Source organism: Microtus ochrogaster (assembly GCF_000317375.1).
Source record: "Microtus ochrogaster isolate Prairie Vole_2 chromosome 14 unlocalized genomic scaffold, MicOch1.0 chr14_random_2, whole genome shotgun sequence".
Classification (NCBI taxonomy): domain Eukaryota; kingdom Metazoa; phylum Chordata; class Mammalia; order Rodentia; family Cricetidae; genus Microtus; species Microtus ochrogaster.
Genome location: NW_004949097.1, coordinates 3743420 through 3762524, shown reverse-complemented (window position 1 = coordinate 3762524; position 19105 = coordinate 3743420). Strand labels below are relative to the sequence as shown.

Sequence of the window (19105 nt, the reverse complement as noted above, 5' to 3'; positions counted from 1 at the left end):
ACTTGGGGCTCTCTTCAAGCCCAATATATCACATTCCCTGCTAGTGGAACCACTGGACCTTCATCCAGAGACATTCTCTAGCCAATGAGCTTTCCTGGAAAATTTCCAAGATATCACGTTCGTGTGCCAAAGCATCCTGCAGATAAAGACTATTATCGGCGTGCAAAAATCCATCTCTGCATTGGAATGGACCAGCACTAGAGTGCCACTCATGTCCCGGCATCCTCAGGGATCTGACTGCAGTCCAGCTCCAGCAGGATGCACAGCTGTATATGGCACCTCACTTCACTTTAAGATAGATACACAGCCCATCAGTAAGGGTCTTTTGAGATCAGCTCTGCTTACTCTCCAGAAGTTATAAGAATGATTTGTTCCCTTGTTAACTGTGAGGCCGGTTCACAAATCGGGCTCTTCTCAAGTATCTGGTTCATCTCTCATCCATCAAACTTGCAAAGATCCTACAATCTGCTCTGGATAGAATATTCTAGCAAAAGTTTAGATGGTTTGGGGTTCATGTTTATATTAAAGTAGCAAAGAGAAATGAATCGCAAAGAGCAAAACTGTATACTCTTAAGCAGAATTTGCATCTATATCAGTAAATTTTTATGTAAATAAAAGGTGCAAATACATGGTAAGATTTACAGTGATAACAATACTATCACTTCAACTATATCCAAGGTCTCTCTGGCTCCCAAGAGCATACGCCACTCACAGGCAGCATAAAGCGCTCAGAGGCTCCTGTTCCAGGCACACAGTGTAATAAAGACGGTGAAGATGTGTGCTGACTTCCCTTACGGTTGTCTTCAAGGAATATGTTACCAAAGTAACCCCTTTATAGTAAACTGTGCAAAAGATTAACTATTCAACACCCTGAGTGTTTCAAGTTAGTTGCCCGATCGTCTGGCTTGTCTAGAAAGGCTCATAAAACACACCGACTCTGTTCACGTACTGATCATCGTATTGTCTTTCCACGTTCATATTCCAATATAGCTAATCTGAAAATGTTATCGGCTAAAAAGTACAAGCGGATATAAAACAAGGAAAGCCACTAGGGTCCTTAGTCTCCTCCCAGCTCCAGAGCAGGGCCATGGAACTGGCAGCAGCCTTTCCAGGTGATAGCAAAGCCCGGCATCCATGGGAATCAGTAACTTTTTGATATTTATTCAATTCACACCAGTCTCCACGTGCTGGGAAGTAGCAAGCTGGCGTTAAAGTCGTTTTTCTTGCTTAAATGAGAAAACCCTTCTGTTTGATCTGACTCGGCTGTCCTGAGTTATCTTACTCTTATTTTCTCATTATTTGTATCTTGTTGAAAAGATTCTTTCGAGCTTTACACATCTCAATATGGAGCAAAGAAAGAAGGGCGGGTGTGAACCAAAACTGAAGGGGAAAAATTGCGCTTGTCTGACCAATTTAGGTTTTGCCAGTTTGCTGTCTGAAGAGGGCGCCCTGCCACCAGATGCTGGTGTCCCCTGAGCCCCCTTACAGGCAAACAAGTTTGCTGCATTATTTGTGGTCACTGAAAGATGGGGCTGTCGTTTAAGACCAAGGACAAGAAGCATATTATTGCTCACACTATGATCTATGCAAGTCTTCCCTGTAAAGGGAGCAGGCATGAGAACAGACCCTACATTGTACCCTGTTTCTTTCCCAGCTCCCAGATGCAAACGTGGGAAAGGATTTGTTCTCTATTCTTTAGCAATTTGCACTTGCTTCCCCGCTGAAGCGGCCCAGAAAGCAAGCTCAGTTTAAATGGCATTAAGATGGTGAAATATCACCATTGGTAGAAAGTCAATTGACTCGAATAGCACTTCATTCATTCTGAAACAGCTCATTCTCAGATGCGTTCATTGCAGAGAGAAAGCGCTTGCTGGTGAAACCGACAGCGCTGGAGGGTGGAGGAGGCGAAGAAAGAAAACCACCCTGGATATGTGCTGAGCTGGAGGAGCGTGCAGGGGACTCCAAGGCCGGCAAGGAGGGGCTCAAGTCTCAGAGCCTGGGAACGCTTCATAAAGGAGTGTCAGTAGTCGAGTTAGCTGCTTGGGGAACAAGGAAGAGCTGGACAATTCAAAAGGAGGAAGGGACAAACAGCCTGCTACACACACACACACACACACACACACACACACACACACACACACACACTGGGGGTGTGCATGGACTTTTTAGTTTTTACACACCCCAGAGAAAGCTACCGTTTACAACTGGTAGATAAGAACCGGTTTATCACTTCTACACCAGTTAGTGAGCGGCTGAGTGCTTCTGTTGTTGTGTTGGGTAACCTTTGTTTACATAAAGAGTTAGCACACATTTTCTGGAAAGGGCCTGGTAGGTATTTTAATATTTTCAGATATTGCAGCCCTGCAGTTTCTGTGGGAGTCACAGACAATATATCACAAATAAATGTGGCCTGTGAGCCAACAGAACACTAGGCACACTGAAGTTTGAATTTCCTATAATTGAAATATAAGATTTCCTGTGAAATAACCTTTAAATTTTTTTTCTTGAAGGGCTGGGTCTTAAGATGTGTGGTTAAGGTGAGCCCCATACTCCCTGTCCTCCTGCCTCAGCCTTCTAAGTGCTGGGTGGTTGATAAGTGCCACCATGTCAATGAATGGCCAAAGGCCATTTTTGTGAAGGAGGAACTTCAGGATTTGCATCTGCCATCCAAGCGCTAGGCTGGTTGGCTGTATCTCTAGTCCTCCCAACATTTGAAAGCCCGGAAGCCACGCCCAACTGTTGTGGGATATTTGATCACACTGTGTAAAGACGTGCCACTGTTTTACCTCATCTGCCTGAAACACCTTCTGTTTGGTTTAAAAGAGGCAAACAGCCAATAGCTAGGCAGAAGAGAATAGGTGGGACTTCCAGGCAGAGATAGGAATTCTGGGAAGAATCTGAGAGGCGGGGTATTTGCCAGCGAGGTTGGAGATATGGTACCTAGGAGAGGTAATGAGCCGCGTGGTGGAACACAGATTAATATAAATGGGTTAAGTTTTAAGAGCTAGTTGGGAACAAGCACAGGCTAAAGCCAAGCTTTCATAATTAATAAATAGTCTCCATGTCATTATTTGGAGCTGGCAGTCCAAAGAAAGACCTGTAAAGCTCAGGGTTCTTTACAAAACAGGCAGTGGGTACATTTGGCTGGGCCACTGGAGTCAGTACATCCTCTCCTGCTCAGGGCCTGTAGGAAGGGGTGTCTCTGCACATGGCAAGAGGACTCTCCATTTAAGTTTTCTTCTCAACAGACAGCTCATTGCCAGGGGACTGTACTGGGGGACATGCTTTTCTATTGACAGCAAATTGAATAACCTTGGCTGATGTGAGCACTGGAACCCAGCACTAACACGGGCAACCCTCCAAGTCTTGTCAGCTGAGACAGAAGCAGGTAACGGAACAGATCTTTCTGGAACTCTACCTAACTCTAAGAGAGACATTAAGGAGGTTCAGACATTAAAACCCAGAACAGGATTCTAACTAGTAAGTGTCGATTCTGATGTTTAATTGAAATGTATCCACGCTTTATATATTTGGTGGTCACTCTTATCTGATTAATGCAAGTAATGAGAACCCCGCCCCATCAGTGTGATTGACAAGTTTGAAAAAGACCAGAGCAGATGTTTCTTTCACCTCCTCTGGCCTTCAAAGTCAACATTCCTTCCAAAGCACACTTGATGAAAATAGGGAGTAACTCTGCTGAGTCAGATCTTCCGTCTCTTGCAGGCAGCAGCAGGGCAGAGCCTGAAATGCTCAGTCTTACATAGTGATGCTTTAATCTCCAGATTCTCATACGGGGGTACTGGCGGGAGAGTGTGGGGCTGGGGACCACCCTCCCTGGATCTGTTGAAAACTTACATAATTGATCCGGAAGTGTCTGCTGGCCCAGTCGTCCTGTTCTTCCTCAGAGATCATCTCCACGGTGATGTCACCATAAGCAATGGGTTCTTCTGTGAATGGCCAGTAGTGGTCACATTTTACCTAGGCAAAACAGTATGAGTTTTATAAACAAATAAACAAACAAACAGAAGCCAGGGAAGAAATAGAGTATGTGCTTACTGACGGGCAGCAAGGACCCTCATTTCAGAAGAAACATGCAGCCCTGTGGTCAGGGTGAAACCTAGGCAAGTGAGTTGCTTCTCTGATTAGATACAATATCCAGGGCATAAATGAGATACAGATGGGGGTACTCGTGGCCAATAGGCACACAAGGCGTCGGTACTCACCCTCCTTTTCTCATTGCATTGAGTGAGCATGACAATGATATGAGACTTCTGCTGTAGGACCATCTTCCAGAAATCGTTTCTGGTTTCCGGCAGTGGCCCCTGGGTGGCGATGTACTCCTGCGGTGAGTTGTATCCCTGAAAGATGAGTGACAAGGTTAACACGTCAGCAGCCACCTTCACTCGCACACACCTGTGGGGACAGCTGACATTCTGCTGGTGACGAAGCTGGCAAAGGATCACACACCTACACAGCATTTTCTCCTTCTTATCATGGAAGAGGTAATCAGAGGGACTGTATGGGTCGGTGTGATCTTAAGTTCTTTATGACTTAAAGCTCTGTGATGTAGGAGCCTATCAAATCATGTCCACACCTTTTTTTATGACCACCACACTCTTCATTGCTGTTTTAAATGCACAGGTGCACAGGTGTGCCCTTTGAATCTGGGCTCAGAACTCTAAACACAAGGGAGAGACTCTTTGGTGTCACCCCCTTCCTTTTACTCTGCTGGTCTCTCATGAGGGTCTGAAAGCCCCTCCCACTACCGGAGAGTGGTTCTCAACCTGTGGGTCGTGACCCTTTTGGGAGGTCAAAAGACCCTTTCACAGGGGTCACATATTAGAGATCCTGCATTTCAGATGTTTACATTATGATTCATAACAGTAGCAAAATTACAGTTATGAGTATCAAAGAAACCATTTTATGGTTGGGGGTCACTGCAACATGAGGAGTTGTATGCAGGGTCACCGGGTCAGGAAGATTGGGAACCACTGCATCCTGCTCTGAACAGGAACAATGGAAACTGCTCATTTGCTCCCTGGGCTCAGTTGCTGGCCTGGGACAGCTGCCCCCTCTTCATCTCACACACCCACACAGTCCCTATGGTCTCCCACAGCCTGGACGGTGCAGTTTTGTGTATTTGGATGCCCAATTTCCTTTTCTACTCACAGGGATATAGTTGGCATTAATGTAGTCTGCTCCTTCCTCTTCGTTCATGGACACTAGTCTCACTCGGCTGAAGTCATCTAAGAGGAAGGACAAAAGACATATTAAAAAAAATCTGAATGGAAGGAAAGTTATCCCAAGAGTCTCCATCAAATATCAAGTTAACTCAAACCCTGAGGAGGGAGCCAATCTACTGCAGTTCTGCACTAGATACCTCCTGTAGCCTTAGCCTCTCCTGATAACACATGATCAGCTTCCAGCCATTCGGCTCCTCCGTCTCTGCAAGAAGTATCTGTGGGCACTTCAGGCAGGAGCTAATATATCTTGTTACCACATGGAAAGCTATAGAACATAGCTTCAATGTATGATTCCTGTCTTACGAGGGGATCCCAACAGCCCATGACCTTACACAAGGAACAGAAGACTCAGGGGCCTTTTGAAATTATTATCATTGTACTATGAATTTAAATTTCTTATTGCTAAATATAGAATTTAATCTTTAAGGCGTGTGTGTGTGTATATATGCATGTGTGTTCACCCACGTATGTATTAAGCAATAACTATTATTAAATGAACAAGCATATCTACCATCTCACATTGGATTCTTCGGTAAAAGTATGTGGGGTCCATTCTATAATAAAATCTTCAATGTATCACCCAACAGTAGTGACCATTGTCCTTCTAGTGTGTTTAGACCCCCAGACTAAAGTGTTGTCCCCCAACCTGTACCTCCCCACCCCAATTCCTGTTCGTTCTCTTTTGTGTTATCATACTATTATTGTAGACCTTTTTGATTTTAGTTTTTCGACTTGGTTATTTCCCCTATTCTTTTCCTTTAGTTTATTCTGAAATATAGTGTTAATTCCTTTTTTAAAACATTTCTTTATGTTTATATATATTTACATATATGTATGTTCACACACACACACACACACACACACACACACACACATTAACCCTATGTGATGTTAAGCTTCATCAAGAAAATCCCTTCTTGACAGTAGCCAACTGTCAATTGTACTTAAGTCCACTCAACAGGACCCGGTACTGGAAACTGAGGTGCCTCCTCAGTGCTGGTGAGGCATGGCTCTTAGAAAAGACCCTCCAACCACCACCTCTCTAGACCAGAATAATTCCTAGCTGCATTCTAAATACCTACACTTATGCCCACAGGGGAGTGTACCTCTTACCCTTCATAGAAGAACCTTCCCTTGGCAGCAAACAGAGACCATTACAAAAAACCATAACCGGTCAAAATGCAGAGACCATGGGTGCCCAGTCTTAACCAATACATCTACAGTACAACTCCTGCACCTAACCTCAGGGAGCATTGTGGAAGAGGGGACAAAGATTGTAAGAGCCAGAAGAACAGGAAGTCTGCTTGTGTCTCCTAGAAATAACAGGGACACTATACTCATGATGTCTTAAGAGTATGGATGTCTTAGTGGGGCAATGGTGGCGTGTGGAGCACTTGGGAGGCAGAGGCGGGTGGATCTCTATGTAGGCCCGCCTTGTCTACAAGAGCTAGCTCCAGGACAGGAACCAAAGCTACTGAAACACCCTGTCTTGAAAAATAAACAAACAAACAAACAAATGAAAAGAATATGGATGAAACTGAGCAACAGAAATAAACATACGATCATAGAAGGGGGGTCTCATAGACACCACCACCAGACAAAGAGCCACAGGCAGCTAACAACTGCAGAGAAAGGGAAAATTAGGCTTCCCTAGGGATGAGCTCCCTAATTGTTTATTCAGTTCCAAGTGGTCAGCCCTGAAGGCACATGCATGTGAGCAACACGAAATAACCTGAGCAGGTTGTAGTCATATATGCAACAATAATAACCAAAGGAAAAGCGGCCATGAATTGAAAGAGAGTAAAGGGGCCTGGGAGAAGCTGGAAGGAGGTATGGGAAAGAGGAAAATGGTGTGATTATGTTTTAATTAAAAAACTTTAAAGAAAATTGCTTTCAACTTTATTATATATTGTGATCCCATTATTCCCCTGCACTCACCACTTTACCTCTCGGTCTCCTTCCTTTGTTGACTTTTGTTTGTTTTCATTTTTCTTTCTTGATTTTTGGGCTGTGTGTGTGTGTGTGTGTGTGTGTATGTATGTATGTGTGTGTGCGCATCAGAGAGAGATAGAAGGAGAGAGAGAAAGAGAGAGAGAACAAATATATAAAGCTGGGTGGGTGGGGAAATGAGGAGGACATAGGAGGAATTGGGTTGAGAGAGGACAAATAATATGACCAAAATAAATTGAAAAAAATTTTTTAAAACAAAATCATTTCTCAATTACCGAAATGTATTGGCTTTAAAGTGGCCAAATTATGTTGACTCCTAACTTAATTGAATTTTAGTGAATGTGGAAATTAGGGGAAGGCTGTTAGTGGGGCTTTTTAATCAGAAAAGCAGATGTGAAATGTTATTATTATAATTCTACCTGCTTTTATCGAGCAACCACGTGAACAATAGTGATATCTTTCTAGAACTTATAGTATCCTTCTTTCTGTGTTTGCCTTCTTGACTAGCCTGCCCTGAGGGTAGTAGAGATGAAAAAAAATCAATCTATATTATGGGCATCATAACTGTCCTATGCATACTTTCTATTGCCTCTCTCTTGAATGTGGCTTTTTATTACAGAATGCTAAACATCCGCTTAACTAGGCAGACGGGAGAGGAAGGCGCTCACCTGCGGCGCTCTGCCTTAGCTCCTTTCGCTCTCAGTGAATTCACAGAAAATATTTACTAAGAAGAGCACAAATTATCTGATCCCAATTTAGCTAAGCCCCTTTCCCAAAGGGCCAAATGCTTAGTCTCTTCTGCTCAGATGCAATTTATGTAAAAGCAGTGTAATGAAATCTCCCTCCACCAAATAAGATCAATGCTTTGGTTAGGCACAGGAAATCGCTGCAATAGCTCTGAAATTCAGACTGCACCTGAGTCTGGCTGGGAACTAGTGAAACAGAGAAAGTGGCAGTAGCAATGCTTTGGCCTTTAAAAGACAGGGCTGGAATCAGGGCTGTGGGCCAGCTTACATGGCAGGATGTTTGTGTAGCGGTTTTTGCATCGGTTCAGCGGAAGATCTGCAGCGAAGTGCGGAATATCCAGTCCGATCAGTTTTAACTCCTGCGAAGGAGAAAGAAGAGGTTTGAGTTCCTGTGCACAGTGTGGACTGGACGGCTCACTCTCCACCTCAGACTCTGCGCAAGTGAAATACTACAACACGCCCTTGGCTACCTGATAATGCAGTGGGCTCATTTTAAAGGCGGAATGTGCTAATCCACTCCCTTCTCCTCAGCTGGCTCCAGTCGCTGAATCTGGGTGGAACTTAGTGGACATGGAAGCTCACTACATGTTTCCTTAGTTTGGTTTCTTCTCCTGTCCTTCTAGCTTCAGTCAGATAGAGCCCATGGCGGGGAAAGCTGCTAATCTCAGGATGCGGGGCCAACCTGATTGGGACCCACAGCCTGAAGTAGAAGCGCCCTGTTGCAAGCACACACCTGTGAGTGTGAAAGCTGAGCGTGGCAGGCCCTTGATTTCAAGGTTCTCTGTCAGCATGGCAGCAGTAAAGTGCTGTCGGTGTGCCATGGAGACAGCTTGAGCTTCTCACAGATCTTCTAGAGAAGCGAGGTCCAGGTGGGAGGCTTGGGAAAGGAAACTCCTTCCAGGTTTAGGATGAAGAGGGAAGCTCACATATAAACTGTTCCCATAAACCTTTTCCATTCTATGAGGAGATGTGGGTACTGTTTTTCTCATAGACAATAAGCCTCAATGAAGTAATAAAAAAGGAGAAAGGAGCAGGCAGCAATCTCCATGGTGTAAAACAGAGGACGAGCAATCTCTAAGTATCTGGTGGTGGAGCCTGAGAAATGAAGATGAACTGGTTGTACTGAGGCAAGCCCTGGGCTGGAAGGAGATCGCGTGACCTCAGCTGACCTGTAGGTTGTCCTGGGAATCTATTTCCAAAAGAAGCATGGATATTTTCATATAAGCAGGTGACTAGTGCAGTTCAAAGGGTTAAGTGGCTGGAAGAGGGGTCCCAGCTGTCTGTCTCTGTGTCTTACAGAACATAAGGAGCTTGCCTAGTCCCAGGTTGCCCAGCTGTCCACATTACAGTCTACTGGGATGGCCATTTCTGGAATTCTTTAGTATAGAACTGAAGCAGCAAATCTAGCAAAACCATGAAACATTTCTCACGATGTATTTTTATTGTTTTGATTTTGTAGGTGTGTGTCTGTGTGCGCCCCATGAGTGTGCGCTGTGGAGAGCCCCCTATATTTGTGTTTCGTTATATAGTATGCCTCATTCTAGAAGCTGACCAGTCACCAGATGCATTACTTATATTTAGAGAGTTCAGTATTTTGTACACGTGTGTATGCATTTGTGTGTTGGCATGTATGTGGGTGTGCCTGTGTGGGGAGGCCCGAGGTTGATATTCGGACCTTCCTCAACTGTTCTCCATTTCTTTTACCGAGGCAGGGTCTCTTTCTGAGTCAATCTATTAGGCTAGCTAGCCAGCTTGTCCTGAAGATCCCCTGTCTCTGCTTCCTGGATGCTACGATTACAGCAGTTGCCGCTCTCTCAAGGCCCTTATCCAGGCGTCGCTGACCTGAACTCCAGAGTGCTTGAACTTAACTAAGGAAATCCCTTCCAGGGGTGCAGCAAGGCCCACAGGCTTTACTCCTCAAAACGCTTCTCAGCGGTTACTTTAAGGAATCAAAAGCTAGAAGCTCACTCTGGAGGAGTAATTTTGGAATCTCTGAGAGATTTTAAGGGGAGAAACATTTGAGGATGTTCCAGGCGATGGAGCAGGAAGATTGTCACATCCTTCGCATCTCGATCCAAAGCGCATGCTTCAAGAGCTCTTCTCCAAGTGAGTGCTTCAGGAATCAAGGTTTTGGTCTCAGGCCTCTTTCAGGTTGGAGATCCTTGCTACTGATTTTATCAGTCCACATTGGCATGCATGATTGTCATCAACATGGATGAAATAACCTCAGGGGCCCAGATTTCTCTTTCTTGCTGATGCTTTATCATATTTTGGCTTCTCAATACTACAAACTCCTAAGCTTTTTGGAGCAACTGGTGTCATTCTTAAAGATAAATTGGCAAGTTGGTGCTTCAGCACAAATTTGAATCTCCCCCCTATTTCAGACAAAAACCAGTGCCATTGCAATTGTACAGATTTCTCATTTGAAGGGTTTTCAGCGTCTTGCTATATTACTCTTGTGCTACACACAAAAAAATATTTACAAGTGGGCTTTCTTTAGAAAAAAAACATAAAGGATACTTTATCAAAAGCAGTTAATTTGTCAAAACACCTTCCTTAGTTCTGTGTGCCACATACAAACTGTAAGTCTTTTGAAAGTGGCTCAAATCTCCTCAACATCAATCTAATTATCTCCAAATACATCTTATAATTTCTCCATTCTTTGCTGGCTTATAGTGCTATCCAATAGAATAATCACACTAAGCAAAGGCAAATGTTGCCCTACGGCTACCAATTGTGAAATACTCTGATGGTATGGCTGTGTTTGTTTCTGCTTTGTCTGGCTTGGGTCTATAATGACTCCTTTCTTTGCCGTTGTGTGGATAAAAATCACAACTCCTCTTCACTCCCTTCCATACCCCAATTTGGACACAGACTAAAAAGCCACTGGAAAAGACACAAAAGGAATCTTAGAAACAGGCTAGGGCTGAGAGCTGGCAGCGCACATGGCAGCTGACTCACGGAGAGACCTGTCATCGACTGTTACCTTCCCAGCTGTAAAGGCCCTAAGTTGGTAAGAGCCGCTTAGTTGACTGAGCAGCCTAAGTGTAAATCAGTCAAGCTGCGTTGCAGTAGAGCAGCAGCGGTGTGGGCACTCGAGCCGCTTTGCGGGCTTCGCAGTTTAGCTTTGTCACCAAGTGAAAAATCAAAAAAGCTTCTAGTTCCGTCACTCCGCAGTTACTGTCTCTCCAATCATATGGAAACACGGAGACTTAAATCTTCATTAAGACAAAGTGTAGGGATGATGGGCTGGAGCCACATAAATCATTCTTGGGTTTCTGTTCACCTGTTTTGCTTCTAATATAGCCAGCCAGGTTTTTACTTATCGTAGACATCCCTAGAGTGTTGAATGGTGTTCACCAAGAAGCGTGTCCATATTCGATCCTATGGATGCAACTCTTTTGTAAAAGCTGATAGAGATAAATCACTGTGGATCACCAGATGAAAAGCCACGGTAAGATGGGCTCAGAGTCTGACTTGACGCAGCTGCCAGTCCAAGAACACCCGGGGCCACCAGAAACTGAGCAAGGTAAAGAAGTGCCCTCCTGGAAGCCTTCAGAGGGAGAGAGGTTCCAATGACTCTGGCTTTCAGCTCCTGAATCTGACATCTGGGAGGGTAAACATCTGTTAAGCCAAGAACACTGTGATGAATTGCGAGGGGCCTGACTTAGTTACCCAGTCCTGTGGTGGTCAGTACTGGGTCAGAGACTGTTGAATCATTTAACTCTGGAGAAAGAAAGCACAGGCATTTGTACAGTGTTTGTTCATGTGTGTATGTGTGTTGTATATGTATGTGTATGTATGTGTGTGCATGTGTGTTATGTAAGTCTATGTATGTGTGTATGAGTGTGTATGTATGATTGTGTGTGTTTATGTGTGTTCTGTATGTGTATGTATGTGTGTACGAGTGTGTGTGTGTGAAAGAGAGAGTATGTGTACGAGTGTGTGTGTGTGTGTGTGAAAGAGAGAGTATGTGTATGTCTGTGTGCATATTGAACATAAGAGATTTGTGGTTTTAACCAAATGTTGTTATTATTTTTCAGTCATGAGGGCTGAAAAGCCCCAAACCAAGGTGCCAGCAGTGTAGATTTCATTGTGAATCTGCGGTTTGTAAGCAGCTGTCTGTCAGCTCCCATGTACTCCCATGTCCCGTCAATGTGAAGCTCATGGGAAGACATGGCAAACTCACCCATTTCTCTTCTGGTAAAGGCTCTGATCTCACCACTAGACTCCCAGCTCCATGACTCTGTCTGTCCTAATTATCTGCAAAGGGCCTGGTCTTCAAACACTGACAGCGAGGCTGTGGGCCCTCAACACAGATGGGAGGAGCATAGTCAATCGGTCCTCATCTAAAACTGTGTTCTCTCTCAGCGCGAGCTGCGTTGACCCCAGAGGACAACACTTGGTGTTTACTACTCTGGACAGACTGTGCATTAGAGGCAAGTGATTTGGGTCAATAGACCTCGTATCCACAGGGGGGGAAAGGGGGAGGGAGCAAAAGTGGAGGTCTCATCTGCAGCAAGTTAACAGCACAGTACAGTTGCATGTTTGCTTATCTTCAGGTGACCATCCAGGGGAATGAAAAGGCTTAGAGTAAGTTGTCTAGTGTGGTACTGTATAAGTCTCCTGGGATGCCAGGACAAGGTGCCACAAACATACTGACTTAACCCCAAATCAATGTATTGTCTCATAGCTCTGGAGTCCCTAAATCTGAAACCAAGGCATCAGCAAGGCCACATGCCCTCTGCCATGGCTGGGGTGGGAGTTTTTATTGCCTTCCCTAGTGACGCATTCACCAGCAGCTGCACATAGCATGGCTTCTTAAGGTTTGACCATTTTAACCATCTCCATCCATCACAGTCCTATTGGGAAATGAGGTGTCATCCTGTGGTTAGAGCCTCGGCAGATGAGGTAGGGCACAATTCAGTCCACCAAACACACCTCAGGGAAAGAGCACGGCATTGGTGGGAGTCTGATGGGTGGGTAATGGAAGAGAAGAAACAAAAGCAATCTTCCCTAGGGAAGTCTACAATAACTCTCAAGGACCCGGAGACCAAGATGCAGTTCAGATCAGGGACGGCCCACAGAGCAAGGCTACAGGGCTAAGTACAGGCCTCTGGAAACTGATCACATGTCCGGGAAAGAAGGAGTGAGAGGAGAGAAAAGTCAAGTCTTGGAGACTTGCACCTAAACACTGATGGAGCGATTTGAGGCGGCCCATTCCAGTCAGGACTCCAGGGAACGGGCCTGAGGCACACATAATATCAGCCAAGACTGAGCACGTCAGAAAGAAAAGGTCACCTCTTGCTTGAAACTCAATCTTATGTTCATCTTAGTAGCCATATTTCTAAACAAAGAATGTGAGGTTCTTGTGTTCTCGTTGACCACAAATGCCAGAAATCAATGGGAGAGCAAGGGGTATGTGGAATACCTTGGGAACGGCCCCACCTCACCCTCTGAAGTCTGGCTCTTTCGGGTCCCTCTAATCAGAGACATCAGAGACGAAGCTGTCCCTTTTCGAGTTCCCAGCCTCCTTAAGGAAAAATGTGTGCTTCTGTCAGACAAATAATCAATCTTTCCCCCAGCTGCCAAATCAGAGACTGAGTGAAAGAGAATTTATTCAGAGACTAGGAAGTAGAAACTGATAGCTTCATAAAGACTAGGAAGTAGAAACTGATAGCTTCATGTATGACTTAGAGCTGTATTGGTAATATATGTAAATTGGTAATATATGTAAATCTGTTATCTTCGGTTCGTGTAATGATTTCAAATGATGCAATTTCTCCCTGCGTGTCTGGTCTTTCAATGTCAGTGCGGAGATGAACTCAAGTAGTATAAGCTCTCAGATGAGTAGAGCAAGTCCCTGCTTTCGCTACTAGGTTTAGCTAGAGTCGGCTGCTTCAGTCATCCGAATACCTTCTCAAGGCACCGTTAGAGCCAGAAGCATTTCCCTCTCACATTTCAGTAAATACGAATACAAAATACTACGAAATCTGATGTCTGCTACGTCAAGGTGAGGCACATACACAGAAAGCAGCTGCTGGAGCTCAATGCTCCCCTGAAAACGGTGAAGAAATCATGCTCACTCTGAGAACACTGTGGGCTGTGGAGATGTGAGAACGAACTGGAGACTGTCATGGAGAAGGGGAAAGCAATCAGCGGGTCCCTGGCTGAGCGAATGCTTGCCAGAGATGTAAAGATCCCCGTGTTTCCCACTGAATCATGCACACAGAGTAAGCATGGAGCCAAGTATATTCCACACATGACTAATAATGTTCTAAGAATAAAGACATTTGAAAAAAAATGGTTATTGATCATAAAATCCCTAATCATGTCTCCAAAACCTGGCACCATGGCTGCACTTCCGTGTCTGCTTGGCTAGGCTAGAGTGCCCAGGGGTTTGGCCACATAGCAAACTTGCTATGAAGTTGGCAAAATGTGTTGACCTCAGCAGACTCAGAGTAAAGTAGATTACTGCTTGTCCATTGGGTGGGACTTATCCAATAAATTAATTGAATTAAGAGGGAAGGTAACTCCCTGACAGAGGAGGGAATTCTTCTCCCTACTGCCTTCAGACTCAGGATTGCAACCTCAGCTTCTCTGTGGTTCACCAGGGGACAGCTTGTCCTGAAGATTAGACTTGCTAGTTGTCCTAAGCCAGTTCCTTAAGACAAATCACTCTCTCTGCAATCCTGCTGGTTCTGTGTGCACATCCCATGGGGTTTTCTGGGGAACTATAACACATGAGCGTTGTAAAGCAACGCTGCACGGTGCTTCTCATGAAGCCCCATGTTTTGGGGAGTATTTCTGGTCGAGGACAATTCCTGACTGCACACCTTGAGGAACATTTAATTCTCCTGCTCTTCTCCCACTGTATACCATTAGTAGCCACCACCCAAGGCATTCACTAAAGCCGCTCCCACACCTCACCGCACTCTTTGGGAACTGGCTGACTCTTGCTCCCTGGGAAATGACTAATCGAGTTCAACCTACCTGTCTTATATGTGAAGAAACTGAGGTTTTGAAAAGTGTGACACACCCCCCATATTGACTTATCAGTGGCCAACTAAATAGAAATCCTTAAATACAAATACAAATGTTCTGAACTAAAGAAAGATGTCCATACATACTTTGAACACATAAAAACCAAGCACATAATAAATTGGACATTCAGCATGTAGAGTATACAATTCTTTTTAACATTTCTGCATGGTATTTAAAGCTAGTACATAAATTGCTGATTGTCTGGCAGCGCTCCATCTTTGTTCAGGAATATGGCTATCACTCATTTAAGGTAATTTAGTCATGCTATCTTGCTCAGCAGACTTTATGTGACTCTTTCTGCTTTAGTAGTCGGTTAAAACGGACACCATGACCCAGACTGTCTAGACAAAATTCCCTGTTAATTTTCAAAACACAGATGAGCAAGAGAACATTATGTGGAGGGGTAAGAAACATGTAGAGGAGGAGCAGAGGACTGAAGAGGGGGAGGAGAGGTTGGATACTGTGGTAGTTTAGATGTAATTCGCCCCCATAAGCTCATAGAGAGTGTGACTCTGCTGGAGTAGGTATGGCCCTGTTGAAGGAAATGTGTCACTGTGGGGGGTTGGCTTTGTGGTCTCATACATGCTCAAGACACTTCCGGTGTCTCAGATCATTTCCTGCTGCCTGCGGGTCAGAATGTAAGAGCCCTCAGTTCTTTCGCCAGAACCATGTCTGCCTGCAGGCTTCCATGTTCCACCGTGTTGATAACAGACTAAACCTCTGAGCTGTAAGCCACCTCAATTAAATGTTTTCCTTTATAAGACTTGTCATGGTCATGATGTCTCTTCACAGCTACAGAACTCCAGTTAAAACAGACACTGAGTTTTCTACCACGAAAAAGGAGTTGCCTTGCAGTGAAATAAAGCAAAGTCAAGACCAGAGGGGCATGGAAGTGAGGAATGAAGGGGGCCTCTCAGAGATCTTCCCTGAGTCAGACCCAGAGTTTATCTACCTGGCCCTTCCTTTACTCCCACGAGATATATTAACATCTTTCCAGTCAAGTCCCCTTTACTTAGGTGTAAGCTGGTTAGATTATGTTTCACTTACCATTAAAGTGTTCTTTTTTTTTTCAAATTAAAAAATAGCATTGAATTTTTTTTTTTTTGAGACAGAGTTTCTCTGTGTAATAGTACTAGCTGTTCTGGAACTAGCTCTTGTGGACCAGGCTAGTCTTGAACTCATGGAGATCTACCTCTCTGCCTCCTGAGTGCTGGGGGTTAAAGGTGTGCGCTAGCACTGCCCAGCAAGCACTGAACTTTTAAATAACTATACAATCTAAAACACAGTAATATTTGCATTTTGTTTTGATGGCATAAACCTCAGCAGAGGTCATGACCTTTAGCTGTGCCACCAATAGCATCTGTGGTGGCTTGATGAACAATGTCCCTCAGAGGTGAGTGGGTCTGAGCAACTGGTCCCTAGTTGGTGGTACTGTTTGAGAGGGTTGCGGGACTGTGAGCTTTGCTGGGAGATGTGCCTCCCTGGGGACAGGCTCTGAGATGTTACAGCCTGGTCCCACTTCCTTCCTCTCTGTGCCTCCTTGCTGCAAGCTTGCCTCAACTGCTGCCGCCATGCCTTCTGCACCACAATGGACTCTCGGATCCTAGAACTCTAGGTGAAAGGAATCCGTTCTTTTCTAATTCACTTTTTATCAGGGTATGTCTTATCAGAGCAACAGAAAAGTAACTTACACAGAATCTAATCTCAAAGTAATTAAGAAACTTTTTACTCAGGTTAGAGGTATGGCCACACCGTCATTTTCCTCTCCAGCCTTATAGCCATCCAACTATTCAGTTGTTTTTTTTTTATTACAGAATTTTGGCTCATTATCAGTCTTTTAAAAATATCCTCCTTCTAGTGACTTACTTTCTGAACTGCTGTTCTTACTGTAGAGCCTGAAATATAATTAGATTTCTGTTATTTGAGCTGCATTATGAGGGTACTATTGATAATTTCATATCCACCTGCAGAGAATCGATAACAGGCCAGGCTTTTGGGAAGATTTATCAAGACATGGTAGTTAAGGGGCTTTGAATTTGGTAATGAATAAAATCATTCGCGGGTCAGTGAGACAGCTCAGTGGTAATGGTTCTTCCCACCCAAACTGATGATCCCATGAGTCAGATCCCTGGGCCTCATGTGGTGAAGGGGGAACCTGGCTCCTGGAAGTTGTTCTCTGACCTACAAACACATTGTAGCTCACATATATACATACATATGTACATAAAACATAACACATACATGCACACATATATGTATATACACACAGTAAAAGCAATATTTTAAAGATTCTTTTCACCCTCAAACTCCCTGGAAAAATGCCCATACCCAGACTATTCCTGGCCGGTGTTGACTACAGTGGTCCTTGGCTGACGAAGATAAAGAAGAAATGGAAAAAATAAATGTGATTAAAACCAGTTACTCTAATGGGAAGGAGAACTTAGAATTAAAAAGAAAACTACAAAAGATCAGAGTCATTTACTTTATCCGGAACCATGGCTCAGTGTAGCTGCCATGGCGTCTGAGGCACGTGAGGGGCCACAGGGCAGCAGAACCAAGGCCCCAGTTTGTTCTGCCCCTTTGTCCACTGTTTATGCGGGCACTGGTGTCAGTGTGGAGTCCTAGGGAAGGGAGTGTGGACAGTGTCCTTCTCTGTCTACACAAATCATGAGCAACTCTGTCCTCCCAGGGTTTCAAAAGAAAGAAAGCCAAACAGCAAGAAATGTTCAGCAGCGTTGTTTGGAAACCCAGCTTCATGAGTGCCCTGCCCTTGGCTGTCACACTTGTAGGAGACACAGGTCTCCACCTGGTCTTGGGCCACCTGAAGACGCACCTGGAAGGCAAGTGCCATGCCAGGTGTCAGTTTTCTTTTCGTCTTCTTTCCTCTTGACTGTTCTTGACTTTTCAAATATGTCATCTCCCGGTCTCATCTATTCACCTTTGACCCCACTCCTGTTCACTCTCCCTCCTTGCATTTAGGCTCTCTGAACTCTGGCCTTCAAGACAATTGTGGAGGTCCCTTGATCTGGTCCAGAAGTTAAGCACCCACACCCCCAAGAAATCAACAGCCTTCCTTGCTTAGCAGTATATCCCACGTTCCACCCAGGGAGCAGGGAAGTGACCCCACTGTAAACCCCACCATCCCCATCCACTCTCCTCCACGAAGGGGGAGACTGCCTCACCACTCACCTCAAACTGAAGAGAGAATTTATAGTCAGAGTCCTTGGCCATATCCTTGATGTAAGAATCAAAGTCATCCAGCTGAACTGGGCTTTGTCAAACGGAAAGAAAGGGATGGTTAAACATCAACCCAGTGGGCAGCATATTGGTTAACACCACATTTTGTACTTTTCTTGGCAAAAATAGAAGTTTTACTTTTCTAGGATAAACACCGACTGTTACTACATTCTCTAATTAAGACTGTCAGTTGGCAGTACAATTTTAGAAAAAGTATATATACACTAAACTTCCTAGAGATGTCTCTATCTGCACTTCACCTTTAATTTAGGGAAAAACATATTATATACACACCTCCACTTATATATGCACAATCTACACATGTGTGTATTATATGTGTTTGTGTGTTGTGTGTATGTGCATAGAAATACACATCATGAATTTGTGTGCTTATTTCTGGAGGATCCAGGCATCTGAGGAAGAACAGGAGTTTACACTCCAGAGACCTGTCTGAGATGTGGTTTGCTGCTCAATATCTAGACTGTGACTCTGGATAATCATATAACTTCTCATAAATTCGCCACAGTCATTGAAAAAACGCTGTTGCCACACCCACCTCCTTGGGCTCACGTACAGCATTCAAAGAGACTTGTTAATTAAACAGCTTTCTATGGATATGGAATCCTGCAGCTAGCTACAGAACACTTAGAGCAGGCCCGGTCTGTAGGACGGAGCATTTCGCTAGGAAACTCCAGGTGTCTCACCTGAGAGAACTGTATCTAAGCTGGTGACTCAACACAACTGTAGAAATGGTTTAGAAGTGCAAGCGAGTCACACAGCCAAGTTTCTACACCTATGCTAGTTTTTTTTTTTAATGAATAGGATTTAACTTTCATGTTCTGTATATCTTGATTGCTTCTCTTTAAAAAGCAGCCTGCACCAACC

The 19105-nt window shown here is 44.4% G+C and overlaps 1 protein-coding gene across 2 annotated transcripts in view; it reads right to left on the bottom strand.

Annotated features, from left to right (window-relative positions):
- The window catches only part of Ptpro (protein tyrosine phosphatase, receptor type O), a 204392-nt gene that overhangs the window by 11341 nt on the left and 173946 nt on the right, over positions 1 to 19105 (bottom strand). For both annotated transcript variants that reach the window (XM_026787925.1, XM_026787926.1), the window contains 5 exons: positions 18173 to 18254; positions 8208 to 8298; positions 5170 to 5246; positions 4224 to 4358; positions 3856 to 3978 (listed from right to left, as the gene is read on the bottom strand). In XM_026787925.1, coding sequence (XP_026643726.1) covers positions 3856 to 3978; positions 4224 to 4358; positions 5170 to 5246; positions 8208 to 8298; positions 18173 to 18254 — 508 coding nt within the window. The remainder of the gene's footprint in view (positions 1 to 3855; positions 3979 to 4223; positions 4359 to 5169; positions 5247 to 8207; positions 8299 to 18172; positions 18255 to 19105) is intronic.